General features: G+C 41.5%; 1 protein-coding gene across 6 annotated transcripts in view; it reads left to right on the top strand.

The window, feature by feature from the left end:
• Positions 1-4,034: 4,034 nt before the first annotated feature.
• The window catches only part of NLRP3 (NLR family pyrin domain containing 3), a 33,444-nt gene continuing 15,061 nt past the window's right edge, over positions 4,035-22,417 (top strand). The window contains exons 1-7 of one of the 6 annotated variants that reach the window (XM_058286518.1): positions 4,035-4,246; positions 5,663-5,773; positions 6,636-6,952; positions 9,760-9,873; positions 15,630-17,385; positions 19,921-20,091; positions 21,912-22,082. In XM_058286518.1, coding sequence (XP_058142501.1) covers positions 6,670-6,952; positions 9,760-9,873; positions 15,630-17,385; positions 19,921-20,091; positions 21,912-22,082 — 2,495 coding nt within the window. In that variant the 5' untranslated portion in view covers positions 4,035-4,246; positions 5,663-5,773; positions 6,636-6,669. Of the gene's footprint in view, positions 4,247-4,305; positions 4,402-5,662; positions 5,774-6,635; positions 6,953-9,759; positions 9,874-15,629; positions 17,386-19,920; positions 20,092-21,911; positions 22,083-22,417 lie in introns of those variants that run through there. The other 5 variants (XM_004481057.4, XM_058286495.2, XM_058286522.1 and 2 more) reach the window with 5 other exon arrangements.

Genomic DNA, 22,417 nt, shown 5'->3' on the forward strand with positions numbered 1-22,417 from the left:
CTCCCATGTGGTAGACGGATGCCCAAACCACTGGGCCAAGTCCGCCGCCCCCCAATTTATTTTTACTTTAATTTTTCTATATTAGTGTATATTCTATATCTAACTTTTAAACCCACCACTATATTCCATTTTACTATCAATGGAATCTGGTAATATATTAGGTTTCATTTTCAAAGAAATTTTGGATCACAGAGAGGTGCAACTATGGCAGGGGAGGATTACTGGTGTGGGATGTTATTGATAGGGGGCACATGATTGGAAGGGAGTTCTCCAGGGCATGTATACAGGGTACATAAAAATGTTTGGATATTTTCATAGTGGTTACAGTTAAAAACGACAACTGAGGGAGTGCTGAGTTCCTAGCACTCAGCTAGGAACTGGGGAGGGGGGGTAGAGTGGTTCTATCACATTCCCCAATGCAACAGCAGCAATCCTCCAAGTGAAATGGCTAAGGCCAATAAAGAAGGATGGTCTAACAATGAGCCCTTGATACTAATGAATATGCTTGTAAGCCTGTACGCCTGAAATAAGAACTAGGTTTAGAGCTGCAGCATGCCTAAGAATTATCTCCTGAGAGCCTCCATGTTGCTCAAATGTGGCTAGTCTTGAAGCCAAACTCAGCATGTAAATGCATTATCTTCCTCCCAGCATGGGACATGACTCCTGGGGATGAGCCTCCCTGGCACCAAGGGATTAATACCAAGTACCAGCTGATAATGTAACTAGAAAACAACCTTGAATAAAAGGGTCAACTCAGACCAGCAGAATATCTCAGCCTACATGTAATATCAGGTGTCAAAAATGGTTTTTGACCTTGAATAAAATGGGAAAATGGAAAGGACAAATGAGTTTATAAGGCTATGAATCTCCAAAAAAGAGTTGGGAGGTCATCAGAGGGGTTGCCCTTACACATGCCTCAGCAGGGTCCCAGAGACAGCCAAAGTAGATGAAAGCCTAGGTATTGGTTCTTCTGAGGGCTACAGAGACCCACAGGTTCAATGGTCATGGCAGATGGAATTCAGTGCCATGTCAGTTGACCCTACTTTGGAGTTTGTGTTCCTGAGTGTGATGGAGTTGAACTCAGATGTGATCTTTGTTCACAAGTCTCTCCTGTTACTTTTACCAGATCTGTGATTGGCGCTGGGGTTTAGTGTATGCTCAGGGGACCTGAATCTCTGTACTATTCATGTGATAGCCTGGCCCTGAGTCTCAACAGACCTGCAACTCCCATCCTCTGGTTTAATGAATTTACTCCAGCCAGCAAACAGGGAAGTGAAGGACAACTACCACACCAGGAGCCAAGAGTGCCTAAAACAGCAAGCAGGAGAATTGCATCCATCATTCATGTGGAATCTAAACCCCCTCTCGATATAGAGGTGGAGTCGACATAAGCATTCCAGGCTCCACGGGATGGAGGAATAGAGTATGGATTAGAGTGGACTTACTGATATTCTATTCTGGAACTATGGTGATTAGTAATGGAAGAAAATGTAGTATTAATGTGGAGAAAGTGGCCATCGTAGCTGCTGAGGGTAGGGAGAGGGAAAGAGATATGATGTGGGGGCATTTTCAGGACTTGGAGTTGTCCTGGGTGGTACTGCAGGGACAGTTGCTGGACATTGTAGGTCCTGCCATGGCTCACTGGGTGGAACTGGGTGAGAGAGTAAACCTCAATGTAAACCACTATCCATGTGGTGCAGTAGTGCTCCAAAATGTATTTGCCAAATGCAATGAATGTGCCACTTGATGAAAGAGGTTGTTGATGTGGGAGGAGTGGGATGAGGGGGGTGGGGGCTATATGGGGCCCTCATATTTTTTCAATGTAACATTAAATAAATAAATAAATAAATAAAAGGAAAAAAAAAGATGTGCATTTACTATTGGATACAGCTATTTCATTCCTAGGTATTTACCCAAGAGAAAGGAAAACTTACATTCACACAAAAATATGTGTTCATGTGTTTGTAGGGGCTTTATCTACAATTGCCTGAAAATGGGAACAACCAAAAGTCTTTTGATAGGAGGGTGAATAAACAAATTGTGACACATCATACAATGGAATATTACTCAGCAATGTGAAAGAATGAATTACACCATGGATGAATCTCCAAGGCATTTTACTGAGTGAAAGAACTTGACACAAAAGGATGCATGCTATTTACCCAATTCTCTGGAAAAGGCAAAACTTCAGTTGCACAAGTCAGATCAGTGTATTTCAGGATCTGTGGGTGGGAACAGAGATTGATCATGATAAAATGAATAGATTTTGATAAAAAATTGATTATGATAAATTATCATGGTTCATAGGGAAATTTGGGCGATGATGTAAGTGGAAGTGTTATATATTTTGACTCTGGTGGTGATAAAATGGCTATTTGTGCTTGTGAGAATGCATAGACTCTAAAAAAAACAGGAACTTTTACTGTAAATAAATTATATCTCAGTTAACCTGACTAAAACCTACCAAACAAAAATGTCCTCATTCCTTCAATGAGTGCCTTTCTTTTTTAGCATGATCGAGCTGCTTGTCTGTCTAGCCTCAACATCTGAAGTCCTCACTGCTCCTGTGGGCTCTCCGGCATCCTTCTCTGAATATGTGCAGCTCTTGGTATCAGGCCCTAACTTCAAAGTCAGATAGCTGGGTCTCTTTCAAGCTCTCAGAGCAGTCCACATGTCATTCTGTAATAGCAAGAGGCACCAGCAGGAATCGACCACCATAGTGTCTTCTCTGTGCCGGTCTCTGTCCTAAGGGCTTTCTACTTATTCATTCACTCAATTCTTTCTGCACCTCGGCATGGCAGGTAACATCATTGTCTCCATTTCACAGATAGGGAAAACTTGGCACAGGAAGACAAAGTAAACTGCCCATGCCCCTCTGCTGGACTTTGCAGATCTAGAATCCCTACATCTCCTCACATCCTTTATTTATTATACATATATATATATATATTTAAATCTATTTTTAATTTATTTTTAAAAGATACTAGATTACACAAAATGTTACACACAAAAAATATAAAGGATTCCCACATTCCCCATTCCCCACACATCCCACCCTTCCCCATATTAACAACTTATTTCATTAGTGAGGTACATTCATTGCAATTGCTGAACACATTTTGGAGCACTGCTACATAGCATGGATTATAGTTTACATTGTAGTTTACACTTTCTTCCACTCAATTCTGTAGATTATGGCAGGATATATAATGGCCTGTGTCTGTCATTGCAATGACCATGCTTTATTTAAGTCCTGCCTTTATCATGCTGTAGCCCTGCATTGAGGCAGGTTAATTGAGGGAGAGGGTAAATGACTTGCAGCTGAGACCTGGCAGAAAACATGGCTGCAAGACATGTGGCTATGAAATCCCACCTGGAAACCCCCTGAGGGAAAGACCACCACCAAGAAGGCTGCTGGAAGGACCCCGCCACAAGAACCCCATCTGGAATGAGATTGGGATGAGATCCCTTCAGTGTCAAGGGAAAGCCCTGGATACCCTCAAAAGGTCTCACTGTTGGCCGCTGAGAACTGACAGGTGGGATAACCAATCAGAACAGCAAATAGCTGGAGACCCTCTCCCACATTATGGGGGAGGAGGAGTAAAATCTTAAAAGGACTAACCTGGGGTTCCCACATGCACATCTCATTCTGCAGCCCACTCGTGGTCCACGCCTCAGACTGTTTACTTTTCACGTTTTCTTGTTTCTTAATAAGTTCTTTTCCCTTGCCTACCCTATGGTGTGTCTTTAAATTCTTTTATGTGACAAGTCAAGAACCCAGGAACCCAGAGCCCTCAACCAACAATTATACCAAATACCATTGTACACTTTGGATGGATTTATGCTTTATTAATAGGTATCAATAAAATTGATTTGTAAAAAAAATAATGGTGATGAAGGGAACGTGCTCTGCCTGCTGACTGCCTCCACGTGTAGAGAAAAGAACATGGAATTTGAAGTTTGAAGCCCTGCACTATGCTTTCAATTCTGTACATACTGGCTCAAGCCTTATCCTTGGTTCCACTTCCCTTACTAGTCACCAATGATTACAACACTCACTCAGGCTGCTACGAGCATTGGGCTGCTGTGAGCATTGGAGGAAAGCATTGAGCACCCCCAGTTTCATCCCTGCCTCCAGTCAAAGTGCTTCTTTAGGATGTTGCAGAGGAGAGGTAAAGCATCTCCAGCTACAGCCCAGGCTCAGTTTTGAAAGCATGACTTATCTGGCTTTGGAAAGTCCAATTCTGTGAGTAACTATCTCTCTGCCTTTGCCTGTGATGCAAACTTGTTCACTACTTGCTGAGACCACATCCTTCCTGCCCCTGCTGTTACTCTGACCGCTATAAATTCATTGCATTTCCTCTCTGGACATTCCTGAGGCTGGTGTGTGGGTGAGTCCAGGTCTGTTGAGCACGGTGGCCAAAAGGGCCAGGGGAGAAGTGGGGAGGATGTGTTGAGGATCAGAACATTTCTTGGTTAATGAGCTTGGGATATATTCTGAGACCATTTGAGGCTGTCCTTCAACAGAATTTCTGAAATGTTCTTTCATGTTTATCATCATCCGGGCTCTATGTGTGTGTGTGCATATGCGTGAGTGCATTTGCGTGTGGTGGAGAAGGGCCAGGGGGCAGAGACAACAGGGCAGGGGCAGCAGCCACAACTTAAACCTAAGACTTCAGTGGATTTGCCAAGCTTCCTTCCAGGGGATCAGATGGATGAAAGACATGTTAAGAAGCAAGCCTCCTTAGAAATCAAGATTGGGCTGGGTTTGGGGACCGCAGAGGAGAAGTAGAAGCTTGATGGGGTCAGTGTGGCATCAAGGAAGATGGATGGGGAGTGTAAGAAGAACAGATGGACCTATCTGGAAGAAGTAAGGGAGAGATAAAGGAGTTTCTTAGGACTGCTGTAACAAAATACCACAAACCAGATGACTTAACAGAAATTAGTCATCTCCACAGTTGTGGGGGCTAGAAGCCTGAATTCAAGTTTTCAGCAGGGCCATGTTCCATCTGATCCCTCTTCTAGCTTTTGTTGTTTGTCAGCATTCCTTGGCTTGTAGATGTATCGCTCTGACACCTCCATGGCCTTCTTCCTGGTGTCTATGTTCAAATGTCCTCTTCTTATGTGGACACCAGTCATTTAACTCCCATCCTAATCCACTTTGTCTTCATGAGGTCACATTTGCTGGGACTGGGAGTTAGACTTGAACATATCTTTCTGCAGGACACACTTTAAAGCCATCACATAATATTAAATTGAGGTTATAAATTCCAACTTGGAGACTGTCCCAGTTTCACATGGCCTCTCCCTGTAACATAATTTAAAGGTATGAGGTACTGTAGAGCTTTTCAAAATACAGTAAAATAAAAGGATCAAGAGGAAAGTTTCAAGCAAAGTGAAGTCATTCATCTATTATTTGTTTAAAATCTAGGAGATATGGAGATCTAAAGATTAGCAGCATATTTCTAGCCACTTGTAGAACTAGTAGTCTAGTTAGGAAAATTATGTCTGCAAACTCTCTAATGGAAGATTGTATGGGTTAAATGCTTAGAATGCGTGTTTTCCTTAGTCATTTCTTTCACTGTCTTTTGTCATTTTTGCTTCTGAGCTAACTGAAACACCTATTTAAGCTGTAGAAAAAATGATTTTTATATCTTTTCAGCCTGTGAAAACTGTAGTGTTAGAAGCATGGGTGCTGAAATTGGATGACTGATTTAAATCCTGGCTCTATCCCTTCTTTGCTGTGAAATCCTGGGCAAACCACTTGACCTCTGTAAGTCTTAGTTTCTACCACCATAAAATGGAGCTAAGAATATACCTACCTCATTGGGCTTAGTGAGATGAGACATTAAATGAGAAAATATAGTGCAGACCATAGCACATGGGAAGACCTAAACAAATGAGTTATAATAATAATTGTGAATTTTGTGAAGAGACATTAAAATGATATGCTTTATTATTCCCTCTTTTGCATCTCAGATTTCATCTAATCTTAGTGTCTATCAACCCTGGAGTTGTATACCATCCCTTCCTCTAAATGTTTCTATATTCTCTCTCCTCTCCACAGCATGTGCTGCTCAGTTTTCACCGTAGTTACTCATCTCCTGTCCTCCCCCTTCTTTTGTTTCTCATGCACTTTTCCTCTGGTCCAAATTGAGGCAGAAATACAGCCTTTCATTTGGAAGGAAGTTAAAAACAATCTTGCCTTCTCTCTCATCTATAGAAGAGGAAACTGAAGTTGAGAAAGAGTAGAGTTTGTTTAAGATCATAGCCCCATAATCAATGGAAGCAAAGTTCTATTGGTGATATGTTGAGGTGTCATCATGAACTGGGTGGGGGATTAGGCATACGTTACATTTTTCATGAGATCAAGTTTGTGAGTTGAATTTTTTCTTTCCATAGGGAAGCCTTTCTTTCATGACTCTAGACACTCTCAGATCAAGCCAACAAAATAACATTTTAAAAAATGAAAGGTGGTGACATATCATAATCAAGTGATTTTTTTTTTCTGTTCAGTTTTCTGGGGTTTTGATAATTTAATTTTCTTCAGGCAGGTTGTATTTTAAAAAATTTTTTTAAAGGAATCACTTTATCCACATTCTGTTTTGTTTGCATGATTTTTCAACTACTCCCAGTGTGAACTTATGTGGACTCTGACCAGAGCTGCAGATGAAGATGGCAAGCGTCCGCTGCAAGCTGGCCTACTTCCTGGAGGATCTAGAGGATATAGACTTCAAGAAATTCAAAATGCACTTAGAAGACTATCCTCCTGAAAAGGGCTGCATCCCACTCCCCCGAGGGCAGACGGAAAAGGCTGACCACCTGGATCTTGCAACTTTGATGATTGACTTCAATGGGGAAAAGAAGGCATGGGGCATGGCTGTTTGTATATTTGCTGCAATAAACAGGCGGGATCTTTACGAGAAAGCTAAGAGCGATGAGCCAGTGTGGGGTGAGTAGAAGGAAGATAACACATTGTCTTTGAATTATTTCTTTTATTATCTTGACTTTATCCTGTTCCTTCCTTTCATAGCAATCCTATGAGAATATGGAGAATAATTGTCAGTTTTCTAATTCTTTTAAAAAAACCCAGCTCAGAAATTTATCCACCCCTAAGAACTTACCCTCATTAATCACAATTTATTTCAATGTCTTTTCTGCCTGGTACTGTCTCCGCGTCTACACCCAGCTGGTTGCAACTTGTGTTTTGTCCACCACCTGCCTGCATGAATCAAAAAGCTTGTGTCTGTTTCGTGTGGTTCAGGGGACCAATAGTCCAGAATTATGCAAATGTGAGAAGTCTTTCCTATGGTCACTACTTTGGGAATGGGAATGGTGAAAGAAATTCTCTTAATCCCTGTGCACATGTTGTTGGTAAGGCTGTTCCTTCTGGTTTCGTTTTCTAGGCATGGAAATGGTATATGGAAGTTCTCACAGAAACCTAGAAAATCACAGGAGGATAATGTTGAGTTCATGATGGTGGAAGAAAGGCATTAAAATGGATTGGTAGATAAGGAGAAGCATGGTGATGTGGCAGGGATATAATCAGGGAGTGAATAGTGATACGGGGCAAAGAGGCATGGGTTGCGTAGCAGTGGGTTGTTATAAACAAATCAAATATACTAATTACAGTTTTATCGGTACTTATCCACTTACATAACCAGATTAAAGTATAATGATACTAGTTAGATATAAGTACTTTGCTAAGCAATTTTTTCATTCCTTACAAGAACCCTGTGGATTAAAAATCATCCGTACTTTCAAATGAGCAAAGTTTGCCTTGAAGAGGTTCTAATTGTCCATGGCTCCCCTCTGGTCAGAGCTAAGGCCGGGATTCAAAGCCAGTGTGTCACTGGCTGAAGCTTGACTCACAAACATGATGCCGCTTTGGCTTCCGTATCTGAGTTTTGAGGCAGAAGAGTTATAATTGGGATCAGAAGGTTTTTTCTAGTCTAGAGTTAAGCTTTGGGCAAGAGCTAGGTTTGAATTTGAGCTAATGTTTGTGTTATGTTTTGTAATAGGGTTATGAATAACATCTGGATTCAGAATAAGTAGGCAATTTTCAGGAATTGTTTATGTAACTCTTAGGTCCTTGCCCACCTAAAATAATCTGTCCTATGTATCTCTTCTGTTGCCTCTTGCTCTACCTCACCCACATTTCTCCTGTAAAAGAGCATCTTTGGGATGTATCATTTAGTGACTGTTTAGATTAGTGTTTCCAACTCTGGGTATATGACAGACTTATTTAGGCACTTCAAAGAAATAATTATGCCCTGGATCCCATCTCAGAATGATTGAAAAAGAATTGCTAACGGTTTAGTCCTGGAAACTGTATTTTTAAAACTTGGCAATTGAATCTAAAGTGAGCCAGGACTCTGAACCCCTGAGTTAGATATAAACCAGATTTGCAGTTTTCACTCTTGAAGACCCAGAAATCTAGATTTGAAGGCACAAGATATGGTTAAGAAGGATTATAGCAACTCGGATGGGGAAGGGTGATCTTTTTGGCCCATGTTCATCTTGATAATGGAATGCTTGGAAATGGCCTCAAAATCAAAGGTTCAGAGTGGGGAATTGCCAAGGCCAACCAAGGATAAAGAAGAATCTGCTTTCCTCCCATATTTGCTCATTTCTCAGCCTGGGAAAAAGATTCTGAGACTGGATATAGTGAGGGACACAAAGTTTGGCAGGTGGATGTCAGCTATTAATTTGTAGATGCTTGGAGAAGCAGTTGTGGCTCAACTGATAGAGTGTCTGCCTACCATATGGAGGGTCCAGGGTTCTAGATCCAGGGCCTCCTGACTCGTGTGGTGAGCTGGCCCATGCACAGTGCTGCCACGCAAGGAGTGCCATGCCATGCAGGGGTATTCCCCATGTAGGGGTGTCCCATGCACAAGGAGTGCTCCCTGCAAGGAGAGTGGCCTCATGCGATAAAAGTGCAGCCCACCAGGGGTGGCACTGCACACACAGAGAGCTGATGTAGCAAGATGATGCAACAAAAAAGCGACACAATTTCCTGGTGCCACATGACAAGAATGCAAGCAGACACAGAAGAACACACAGCAAATGGATGCAGAGAGCAGACAATGGGGGGTGGGGGAAGAAAGGAGAGAAATAAATCTTAAAAAAAAAAAGATGAAGGGATGTTTAAAAAAAATTGTAGATGTTTGACTACACACCTGTCATCTGCAACTCTGAAGCCATGTTTTTAGTTTGGGAAGTTTTCTTAGTTTTGCAGGGCTGCTATAATAGATACCACAGACTGATTGGTTTAAACAACAGGCTTTTGTTGTTTAACAGTTTGGGAGGCTAGAAGTCCGTAATTAAGGTGTTGATAGAAGCATGGTTTCTCTGATGTGTGTGGGGTTCTGGTGGTGGCTTGTAGGAAGTTCATGATTCAATCTCCATCTCTATTTCCATCTCTGTCTCTCTCATTATCTCTCTCCTCCTGTCACTTCCTAACTTAGTGCAAATATCCTCTGCTTCCAGTCATATCAGATTAAGGTCCACCTGATTCAGTTTGTCCTCGTATTAACTAATGCCATTTTCAAAGATCCTATTTACAGATGTGTTCACATCCACCAGGCCCAGCGTTTAGAACATGAGGGTGTCGTTGTGGAGGACATGATTCAATCCACGACAGAGATGTCCAGGGCAGGTGTCTTTTGCCTGTGCCAGGAGTTTGATCATGCCTCATTTACAAGCCTTAGTTAGGATTCTGAATTTTTCTCACTGCAATTTTTTCTCTTCTATATTCAGACAATGCACACGATCCTAAAGCTGTTGTTGTATGCCGAGAAGAAAGTTTTGAGGGAGACTGGATGGGTTTCCTGGGGCATCTTTCCAGACTCCCTTTTTGTAAAAAAAAGAAAGGTAAGAAAATGGGGATGGTGCTACCTGTTGTTTTGGCCTGGAAGATGAGTGGATGGATTTACTGGGTATCTTCCCAGAAGCTCTCTTTGTAAAAAGAAAAAAGAAAAAAAAAAAAAAAGAGAAAAGAAAAGTAAACAATTGGAATGATGTTCCAATTGTTTATTTTTTGCACATTTTAATAATTGTACTATAGCCCATGGTTTAACATAGGGTTCACTGTTTGTGTTGTGCAGTTCCATGGATTTTTAAAAAAGTTTTATTCTGGTAACATGTATACAAACTAAAATTTCCCCTTTAAGCACATTCAAATATATGATTTACTGCTGTAATTACATTCAGTGTTGTGCTATGATTCCCACCATCCAATACCAAAACTTTTCCATCACCCCAAATAGAGACTCAGTACATTTCAGGCCTTAACTCCCTTTTTCCTAAGCCCTCGTCACCTATATGCCAGATCCTGACTCTGAGCTTGCTTATTCTAATTATTTCATATCAGTGGGGTAGCATATAATATTGAATTTTTGTGTCTGGCTTATTTCACTCAACGTGATGTCTTCAAAGTTCATCCATGCTGTCATATGTATTCGAACTTCATTCCTTTTTAGGGCTGAATAATAATCCATTTTGTGTATATGCCACATTTTGCTTATCAATTAATCATTGATGGACACTTGGATTATTTACATATTTGGCAATTGTGAATAACGCTGCTATGAATATCATTGTGCAAGTACCTATTTGAGTCATTGTTTTTAATTCTTTTCCATATATATATATCCATGTAATTCTTATATATTTATGACTCAAATAGGTATTTGCACAATGGGATTCCCGGTCATATGGTAATTCCCAGTCATATGGTAATTCCGGTCATATGGTAATTCCATACTAAACTTTCTAAAGAACTGCCAAACTGTTTTTCACAGTGGCTGCACCATTTTACGTTCCCACCAGCAATGAATTTCTTCACATCCCTTCCAACATTTGTAATTTTCAGTTTTAAAAATAGTAGCTATTCTAGTGGGTGTAAAATGCTTTCTCATTGTGGTTTTGACTTGCATTTCCATAATGGCTAATTTTTTTTTTTGTATTTTTTTTTATTGACTTTGTAATAATATTCCATTAAAAATATATATATATGAGGTCCCATTCAACCCCACCACCCCCACCCTACCTCTCCCCCCCCAGCAACACTCCTTCCCATCATCATGACACATCATAATGGCTAATTATGTGAACAATTTTTATGTGCTTTTTGGCCATTTGTATATCTTTGAAGAAATGTCTATTCCGTTCATTTGCTCTTTTATTTCCATTGGGTTATTTGTCCTTTTGCTGTTGAGTTGAAGGATTTCTTTACATATTCCAGATATTAAACCCTTATTGGATATGTTATTTCGAAATATTTTCTCCCTTTGTGTAGGTTGTTGTTTTACTTTCATGATAAAGTCCTTTGGTGCACAAACTTTTAAATTTTGATGAAGACCCATTTGCCTATTTTTTGTTTTGTTGCTTGTGCTTTAGGTATAAAGTCTATGAACCTGTTGGCAAATACAAGGTCCTAAAGATGTTCTGTACATTTTCTTCTGGGAATTTTATAATTCTGGCTCTTATATTTAGGTTTTTTATCCCTGAGTGATTTTTGTATAAAATATGACGTAGGGGTCCACCTTCATTCTTTTGCAAATGGAGATCCCGTTTTCCCAGCACCATTTGTTGAACAGACTATACTTTCCCAGTTGGGTGGTCTTTGCTGCCTTGTAAAAAATCAGTTGGCTAAAAATATGAGTGTATTTCTGAGCTCTCAATCAACTGTATTGGCCTTTATGTCTCTTCTTGTGCAAGTACCATGGCGTTTTTAAAAAAAAATTTAAAATTTTTCTCTCGTAATTATTTTTTCAATGTTACATTAAAAAAATATGAAGTCCCCACATACCTGCCATCCCACCACACCCCACTCCTCCCACATCAACAACCTCTTTCATCATTGTGGAACCTTCATTACATTTGGTGAATACATTTTGGAGCACTGCTGCACCACATGGATAGTGGTTTACATTGTAGTTTACACTCTCCCCCAGTCCACCCAGTGGGCCATGGCAGGGCATGCAATGTCCTGCATCTGTCCCTGCAGTACCACCCAGGACAACTCCAAGTCCTGAAAATGCCCCATATCTTATCTCTTCTTCCCTCTCCCTACCCTCAGCAGCTACTGTGGCCACTTTCTCATCAGTGCTACAATTTCTCCCATTACTAATCACAATAGTTCCATAGTAGAATATTAATAAGTCCACTCTAATCCATACACTATTCCTCCATCCTGTGGACCCTGTGAAGATTATGTTCACTCCACCTCTATATCAAGAGGGGGCTTAGATTCCACATAGATGGTGGATGCAATTCTCCTGCTTGCAGTTGTAGGCATTCTTGGCTCCCTGGTGTGGTGGTTGACCTTCACCTCCCTGTTAGCTGGACGGGGTAAGATGTTTTGATTACTGTGACTTTGCAATGGGTTTTAAGATTGGGAAGTGTGAGTCTTTTAACTTTGTTCTTCTTTTTCTAGATGGCTTTAGCTGTTTGGGGCCCCTTATTCTTCTATACAAATTTTATGATTGGTTTTTCTATTTCTGCAAAGAAGGATGTTGACATTTTATTGTGATTGCATTCAATCTGTAATTTGGTTTGGGTAGATTTTACATCTTAACAATGTTTAGTCTTCCAATTCATGAACAGAGAATGTCCTTCCGTTTATTTAGGTCTTCTTTGATTTCTTTTAGCAATGTTTTGTAATTTCATGTGTACAAATCTTATGCATTCTTAGTTACATTTATTATAAGATATTTGATTCTTTTAGTTTCTATTATAAATGAAACTTTTTCTTGATTTCTTCTTTTGATTGTTTATTACTTGTGTATGGAAACACCACAATTTTGGGGTGTTGATCTTGTACTGACCATTGCTGAATTCATTTATTACCTCTAGGAAATTACTTGTGGAATTTTCAGAATTTCTCGTATATAGGATCATATAATCTGCAAATAGAGAAAGATTTATTTTTTCTCTTCAATTGGATGCCTTTTATGTCTTTTTCTTGTCTAATTGCTCTGGCTATAACTTGCAGCACATTGTTGAATAACAGTGGTGACAATGGACATTGTTTTCTTTTTCCTGATCTCAGAGGGAAAGCTTTTAGTGTTTCACCATTGAGTGTGATGTTAGCTGTGAGTTTTTCATACATGTATTTTATTGTGTTGAGGACATTTCCTTGTCTTCATAGTTTTCTCATTGTTTTATCAAGAAGGGGTGCAGGATTTTGTCAAATTCTTTTTCTGCATCACTTGAGGTTATCCTGTGCTTTTCTCTTCATTCTGTTAATATGGTGTATTAAACGAATTGATTTTCTTATGGTGAATCACCTTTGCATATTTGGGATATGTTTCACTTAGTCATGGTGTATGATTCTTTTAGTGTTGTTGGACCCAACTGGGTTTAAAAAAATTTTTTTTTAAAAGTTCAATTTCCTTATGTAGAAAGATACATAGATCACAAAAAATGTTACATTAAAAAATATAAGAGGTCCCCATATACCCCCCACCCCACCACACCCCACTCCTGCCACATCAACAACCTCTTTCATCATTGTGGCACATTCATTGCATTTGGTGAATACATTTTGGAGCACTGCCGCACCACATGGATTATAGTCTACATTGTAGTTTACACTCTTCCCCAGTATATTCAGTGGGTTATGGCAGGATATGTAATGTCCAGCTTCTGTCCCTGCAATATCACTTAGGACAACTCCAAGTCCCAAAAATGCCCCCACATCACATCTCTTCTTCCCTCTCCCTGCCCTCAGCAACTACTGTGGCCACTTTCTCCACATCAATGCTACAATTTCTTCCAGTGCTAGTCACAATAGTTCTATAGTAGAATACCAGTAAGTCCATTCTAACCCATATTTTATTCCTCCATCCTGTGGACCCTGGGATGGTGATGTCCACTCCACCTCTAAATCAAGAGGGGGCTTAGCTCCCACGTAGCTGATGGATGTGATTCTCCTGCTTGCAGTTGTAGGCACTCTTGGTTCCCTGGTGTGGTGTTGACCATCTTCACCTCCCTGTTAGCTGACCCGAGTAAGTCCAGCAAACTGGAGAGTGGGAGTTGCAACGCTGCTGATGCTCAGGGCCCAGGAGACTTGAATCTCTGGACTGGCCAATTGGGTTTATTTATTTATTTATTTATTTTTATTTATTTTATTTCTCTCCTCTTCCCCTGCCCCAGTCATCTGTTCTCTGTGTCTGTTTGCTGGTCTTCTTCATCCACTTCTGTTGTTGTCAGCGGCACGGGAATCTGTTTCTCTTTTTGTTGAATCATCTTGTTGTGTCAGCTCTCGGTGTGGGCAGCGCCATTCTTGGGCAGGCTGCACTTTCTTTCGCACTGGGCGGCTCTCCTTACGGGGTGCACTCCTTGCACGTGGGGCTTCCCTACGCGGGGAACACTCCTGCGTGGCACCGCACTCCTTGCGCACATCAGCACTGTGCATAGGCCAGCTCCACACAGGTCAAGGAGGCCCAGGGTTTGAACCGTGGACCTCCCATGTGGTAGACAGACGCCCTAACCACTGGGCCAAGTCAGCTTCCCCCAATTGGGTTTTGAGACCCTGCTCAGAAGACACTGGGAAGCTGGGTTGTTTGACCATCCTACATGCACTTAATTGTAATACCTCTTCTTCATTGGGTTGAAAACATTTATTTTGGGAAATTCAATATCATCTGAAGAAACCGAATTCAGGTCTCCTTGGCTACTTGCAGTTCTAGAACCAGGGAGAAGTGATTAAGTGTTTCTGTTTTCAAAAGGCATGGACTATAAATTACTCAAGGAAGTATGATTGAATAAATGATTTCCTGGCTGGCAGCACCACATATTGTAACTTTTTGCTCCTCTGCTCAATTGTGTTCATGAAGAATTTGATAAGAGATTTTCGGGACATTCCATATGCACCCAGTGGAAAGATGACTTCATTTCCTTTCTCAATTTATTTATTTTTCTTCATTCCTAAGGAAGTTCTAGACTACAGAAAAGTTACATTACAAATGTAAGGAATTCCCATATACCACTCCCCTTCCCCATCTCCCATTTTCTCCTAGTAATACATCTTTTATTAGTACATTTGTTACAATTGTTGAACACACTGCTACTAACCAGGGTCTATAGTTTACATTATGGTTCACATTTTGCACCACACCATTTTATAGGTTTTGACAAAATGTATAGTGGCCTGTATCTGTCGTTGTAATGCCATGGAGGACAACTCACAAATACCCCATGTTATGCCTATTCTTCCCTTTTCCCCTTAGAACCTCTGGTGACTACTTCCTTTATATCAATCTTACAAGTTCTTCTAATACTAGAATAGTAATAAGTCTACTTTGGTCCATGGTTGCATTCCCCTCTTATGTTTGTTAATTCCTCAATCTTGAGGATTTTGGAATGGTGATGCCCACTCTGCTTCCAATTGAGAGGGGGCTTAGCTCCCATGGGGAAGATTGATGGAACTGTCTTGCTTGCAGTTATAGATCCTCTCTGTTTTTTTGGATGGGTGTTGTCCATCATCATTCTTTTGTTAGTTGTCCTGGGAGAGTCTGAAGAACTGGAATTTTCTCAATTTCAAACAGTTCCCTGTTTATAGCTCATCTCAGGTGGGTGCATGAGGGACTTTCACCAATGTCTAACTTTCTATGTTTGCTTAGATTATTACAGGAAATACACAAAATACATACGAAGTAGATTCCAGTGTATTGAAGACAGAAATGCCCGTCTGGGTGAGAGTGTGAACCTCAACAAACGTTTCACCCGGCTGCTTCTTGTCAAGGAGCACCAAAGCCAGAAAGAGAGGGAACATGAGCTCCTGGCCATCGCTAAAACCTCGGCTAAGACAAGGGAAAGCCCTGTGAGTTCCATTAAGGTGGAATTCCTTTTTGATCCTGATGATGAAAAATCTGAGCCTGTACACACAGTAGTGTTCCAGGGAGCGGCAGGTATTGGGAAAACAATACTGACCCGAAAGATTATGTTGGACTGGGCATCGGGGAAAGTTTTCAAAGATAGGTTTGACTATTTATTCTACATCCACTGTCGAGAGGTGAGCCTTGTGACACGGAGAAGTCTGGGGGACCTTATTGTTAGCTGCTGTCCAGACCCAAACCCACCCATAAGCAAGATTTTGAGAAAGCCATCGAAGATCTTGTTCCTCATGGATGGCTTTGATGAGCTGCAAGGTGCCTTTGATGAGCACACAGGGGAGCTCTGTACAGACTGGCAGAAGGAAGAGAGAGTAGACATTCTCCTGAGCAGCCTCATCAGAAAGAAGCTGCTTCCTGAAGCCTCCCTGCTCATCACCACAAGACCTGTGGCTCTGGAGAAACTCCAACACTTATTGGACCATCCCCGTCATGTGGAGATCCTGGGTTTCTCAGAGATGAAGAGAAAGGAATATTTCTTTAAGTATTTCTCAGATGAGGACCAAGCCAGGGAAGCCTTCAGGTTAATTCAGGAGAATGAAATCCTTTTCACCATGTGTTTTATTCCTCTGGTTTGCTGGATTGTGTGCACTGGGCTGAAGCAGCAGATGGAGAGTGGCAAGTCCCTTGCTCAGACATCCAAGACCACTACGGCAGTGTACATCTTTTTTCTCTCAAGTTTGTTACAGCCAAGAGGAGGAAGCCAGGGGTACCACCTCTCTGCCAACCTCAGGGGACTCTGCTCTTTGGCTGCAGATGGAATCTGGAATCAGAAAATACTATTTGAAGAGTGTGATCTCAGGAACCATGGCCTGCAAAAGGCTGATGTGTCAGCTTTCCTCAGGATGAACCTATTTCAAAAGGAAGTGGAATGTGAGAAATTCTACAGCTTCATCCACATGACTTTCCAGGAGTTCTTTGCTGCCATGTACTACCTGTTGGAAGAGAAAGAAGAAGGGGGAAAGAAGAACATGCCACGGAGATGTTCAAAACTTCCCAGCAGAGATGTGACTGTCCTTCTTGAAAATTATGGCAAATTTGAAAAAGGTTATCTGATTTTTGTTGTCCGTTTCCTTTTTGGTCTCATAAACCAGGAGAGAACTTCTTATTTGGAAAAAAAATTAAGTTGCAAAATCTCACAGCAAATTAGGCTGGAGCTGCTGAAATGGATAGAAGTGAAAGCCAAGGCCAAGAAGCTGCAGATCCAGCCCAGCCAGCTGGAATTGTTCTACTGTTTGTATGAGATGCAGGAGGAAGACTTTGTGCAGCAGGCCATGGACCATTTCCCCAAAATTGAGACCAATCTTTCCACCAGAATGGACCACGTGGTTTCTTCTTTTTGTATTAAGAACTCTCGGCATGTGGAATCACTTTCCCTGGGATTTCTCTATAATTTGAAGGTTGAAGAAGAGGAGGAGGAGGAAGGTCAATGCCTGGAGGTGGTTGACTGTTTTTCACCATGTCCACATGCTGCCTGTTCTAATTGGTAAGGAAACTGAGATTCAGGGAGGCAATGCAAGTGTGCCTTCCTTTTTCTAGCCACCTTTGTCTTGGCAGTTGCACATGTTCCCTTCTTCTCAACTGTTTTTCAAATGCTGTTGTCACTACTACGTAATATTGCAGCCAGTGCATACCTATTTCTATAATACCCCTTTATTGACAGAGATCAACTAGTGGCATTAGGGTAGGTGGATAAATGGGATGAGGAAAAACATCAATGAAACAATAAACAAAGGTTTGGTGAATGCCAATTCAATACAAGAAATTATTCTAGGTATTATGTGAAGTAAATAATTTTATAAAAATATTTCCAAGCTCAAGTTGCTTGTAATCTAATTAGGGTTCTAATGTCTAAGCAAAGCAACACCAAATATTATTTGTTTCGGGAACACAGACGACAGAGGAACCTTTGAGCTAGAGGCTGAGGCTAGCTTTCTCAGAGCCCTTCAGTGTAAGCCAGCCTTGAGGATGTGGGTAAGTAGAGAAGAACATAAAGGGGATTCTCAGAGTAGGAACTAGCATGAACAAAAGCAAGAATGGAAGGATGTATGCCAGTAATAGTGGGATGGTGGGAGTGGCTTTGTTGGAACAAACCAGATAAAGAGAAATGGAGGGAAATAGGAGTGGAAAGGTGAGAACAAAGGTTTCTAATTTTTTTTTTGTTGCACCAAGCAACTGTGAAATATACCCCTTTAAAGGTCTGTTGTATATGGATTTATTAGGAGGTTGGAAGCTGGTTGTTGTGTCTGTAGAATGAAGTGGTTGAGTTACCTGATTTCTTTTTCTTCTTTTTTTCTTATTACTTTTAAAGAAGTATTTTCATTAATGTGGGTATTTGTCACAATTGATGAACACATATTGAAGCACTGCTACTAACCATGATCTATAGTTTACATTATGGTTTACATTTTGCACCATACAATTTTATAGGTTTTGACAGAATGTGTAATGGCCTGTATCTGTCATTGCAATGTCATGCAGAACAATTCCAAAGTTCCAAAGATGCCCCTTGTTACACCGATTTTTCCCTCTCCCTCCCCTCAGAACCTCTGGAGCCCACTGCCTTTATATCAATGTTGCAAGCTCTTCCATTACTAGAACACTATTTAGTCCATGATTGCATTCCCCCCTTATGTTTATTCATTCCTCAATCTTGAGGATTTTGGGATGTTGATACCCACTCTGCTTCCAAATGAGAGGGAGTTAACCTGATTTCTGAAGTCACTTCTAGGTTTAACAGTCAGCAACTCCTGCGTTAGTAATAGGGACTGCCCACAGCAGGCCTTTCTGTGAATGTACGGGCTTGACCTTTATGTAAGATATTTGACATGGTCAACAATTTTAAGGGGGAAAAAAAGGGGCTATCCCCTTCAACTTGGGGTGATGAGTTCTTTCTCTGCCTTGGAACTGCTAAGAGGACGAGCTTTTGTTCATATTCAGTCAGCAAGAACCACCCCTGGAGCTGCCACGACGACTGGGACCCAGGTCCTGCTTGTGGGGAGCTTAAGGTTTTGTTGTGGGGTCCGTTGGGGAAATAAGTGAAGATGGTAGAGGGATCATGCATCTATGATAAGGAAGCATAGAGAAGGTGCCCTTGACCAGCCCGGGCAATGAATGAAGCCATTTCAAGAGGTCACACACTTCAGCTGGATCCTGAATCAGGTGGGGTGAGAGTCAAGTGTGGGAAGGGGCGAACCAGGTAGAAGGAACAGTGGTTTCACAGGGCAGGCGATGAGAAAGCAGTGTTTTAAAATGGCAAATAGTTCAGAATGGCTAGGTGGAAGTCAGGAATGGGAGATAGAGAGAGCAAGGGAGAGAGAAGGAAGCTGACCTGCTCATGAAGTTCCATAAAAGAGGCAGAGACAAGAAACCTGAACAAGGCCACTCCCTGTAAAGAAGACTCGCAGTGATTCAGTCTCACAGGTCCAATGCTCCTTTTACTAGATGACGGGTACCTTTTTGAGAGGCCAGGGACTTGCCTTTGTGTGTTCTGGAAACTTGCAGGGAACAACATCAGCAGGGTGCTTGTTAGAAATGAAGAATCAAAGGGCAATCCTACATCCACTGAGTCAGAAGCTGCATTTTAACCAGAGCTATATTTCCAATGACAACACATGGGATTTGAAAATATTGATATGCCTGGTCCCACCTGTAGAGATTCTGATTTTATTCGTGTGGTTATGGCCCAGGTCTCTGGGATTTTGAAAGCGTCCTTTGATGCTGTGTAGCCAAGTGGTGAGAGCCACTCTCTGGAACACCTAGCATGGTGTCTCCAGTGGACTGGACTTCTGACCAATGGGGGATGGAGAAGAAGAAAATCTAAGGGACCAGAGAGCATGCTTCATCATGCCAGTGTCACAAGCTTGCTGTCTTTCATCATCTTCATTCCTGGGTGAATGACCTTTAGTTCTGTGACCCATTTCTTGATCCCTCGTAGGCCTTTCTCTGAATTGGTGCCAGTAGCTTCAGTTTGATGCTCTGAGTGACTGAATTTCTTCCTCTTTTCCTTCCCATTTTCTAGGTTGGTGAAATGCCATCTCACTTCCCAATATTGCCGGAGCCTCTTCTCAGTTCTGAGCATGAACCAGAGTCTAACCGAACTGGATCTCAGTGATAATATTCTGGGGGACTCAGGAGTGAGGGTGTTGTGTGAAACGCTTCAGCATCCCAGCTGTAACATTCAGAAACTGTGGTAAATCCCCATGTATACCCAATTGTGTGTTTTGGGTGTGTGTACGTGAAAGAGAGAGAGGGAAAGGAAGAGGGAGAAGGAGAGGGAGAGGGAGAGGGAGAGGGAAGAAAGAGCTTAAGGGAAAGAATAAGTGGAAAGGCAGAATGATTTGAAGACCAATTGTTTGGAAGTTTTAGATGGAGAAGAAGGATGGAGAACTGAGAAGACAGTGCGTGCTGGTGGTACAACAGAAGGGCCATGACCTTCAATATCTTCCATTTCCTTGTCAGTCATGCTCACCAATGAGAATCAGAAACATTTCATGCTGTAGAGCAAAAGTTACCTGTGCTAGAATCCATCAAAAGAGTTCATATGGGTTTAAATGTCATAGGGAATTTCCTGTATTTTTATAAATAAAATGCTCAGTCTCATCTCAGACTGGGAATCAGACACCAAGGACTTGTTTTATATGCACTTCTCCAGTCCTCCTCAATCACACTCTGCATACATGAAGAAATCAGGATGAGCTCTGCAGCTGATAGAAAAGCTCATCACACCAGGGGGTTTTCATACCTCCCCGTCTTGTTTGTCGTACCCACTCCATCACCAAGTGTTATCAATTTTACCTACTAAATAATTGCCCACTTTACTTCATCTTCACTTCCCCAACTCTGGCCAAGCTACCACCATCACTTGCCTGGACTATTGCAATGGTTTTCCATATCATCAAATCCCAGAAAGCAGGGTTTTCACTTATTTGGTTTGTCACTGTTTCTTCAATGTCTGGAAAAGCATCTCCACCCACATTAGTAATTCATCTCAGCACATATTAGTAATTAAAAAAATATGTATTGAATTAATATTGGTCTCCCTACATTTACTTTTTCTCCTCTCCAATCCATTCTCTACACATAAGTCAGGATGTTTATGCCATTTTCTTGTTTAAGTGCCTTCTTTTTGCTCTTTTGATAAGTTAAAAATCCTCTCCCCGCCAAGGCTTTGCCTGTTTTGTCACTTAACTTGCCTCTCCAGCTTAATCCTCTGCTGCCTTTTGCTATTGCTCTCTGTAGATACCACCATGTGATTTCAGAGAGTAAGAGTAAGCTCTGGTCTTGAGAGATGCAAACAGGAAAATATGTGTGATAATGAAATATTTTTGTGGATAACTACAGATCTGATTGTCCATTGGCATGCAATTGGCATCACTTTGGGGGCAGAGAGGGAGTGTGCAACAGGCTCTGGGACATGAACTGTTGGCCTGGAAAGGAGCTGGAATATTGTTTTTGACCTTAGGCAGGGACATCACCTTAGTGGTGATGGTGGTAGTGACAGTGTGTGTAAAACAAACCAGGAATCAAAACTGCTTACTCATTATTGTAGATGAAGGGCTGGGAATAAATTATCAAGCAAACCAGGGGCTCCAGGTTGGTGGAGGCATGGATGGTATAGCCTTAGAGAGAACAGCATCTAGCTGAGAGATTTTCAGCTATTATTGAGAGTGGAACCAAAACCATTCTTTTCATTTACACACACATGAACGAAACGTGACATTTATACATTCAAGGGCTGATATCAAACAGCCCTACATTTACTGTCATCCAACAATTGTGGTCTAAGGCTTTGAGTTAATGAGCCTGAGAGTTAACACCCTTAAATTCCAGGTATAATATGCCTTGGGCTGTATTCAAGGAGTTCCTAATAAGATTATTCTTCAGTGAAAAGCTCATGGTAATCTTTTCTTTGCAAATGATAAGCGCCCCTGCCTGGTGTTGCATAAATTATACAGCCGTTGTCGAGAAGACCATGCTCTGAGTCTTTCAATTTCTGTCCTTTGTATGCAGGTTGGGGCGGTGTGGCCTTACCCACCACTGTTGCTTCCACATCTCTTCTGTCCTGAGCAGCAATCAGAATCTGGTGGAACTGGACCTAAGCAACAATGTCCTGGGAGATACTGGTGTCAATTTTTTGTGTGTGGGGCTGAGGCATTTATTCTGCAACCTGCAGAAGCTCTGGTGAGTCTGAACTAATTTCCTTTGGGAAAAGTGAGCCTGTGCCTCCAACAAAGCATGATGGTCTGGAGTTTAGTGTGATGATGGCTTTGGCAGATCACAGGATTTCTTGTGTTACTCTCCAGGTGTTTATCAGTAATTTGGCTAGTGTGTATTGTGAGCAAAGCCTCGTGCTGGGTCCTGGAGGGATACATAAACAGTAAAATAAATAATGCCTGCCTTGAAGGTACTTAGAGCCTAGTGGAGAAAATAAAATCAGTATAATGCACTGCACAGGAAGAGTTTCAGAACTTCATGACACATGCAGCCTCAGTATCCACTGAGACTCAGGTCTCAGT

This window comes from Dasypus novemcinctus, chromosome 2 (assembly GCF_030445035.2).
Source record: "Dasypus novemcinctus isolate mDasNov1 chromosome 2, mDasNov1.1.hap2, whole genome shotgun sequence".
Lineage (NCBI taxonomy): Eukaryota > Metazoa > Chordata > Mammalia > Cingulata > Dasypodidae > Dasypus > Dasypus novemcinctus.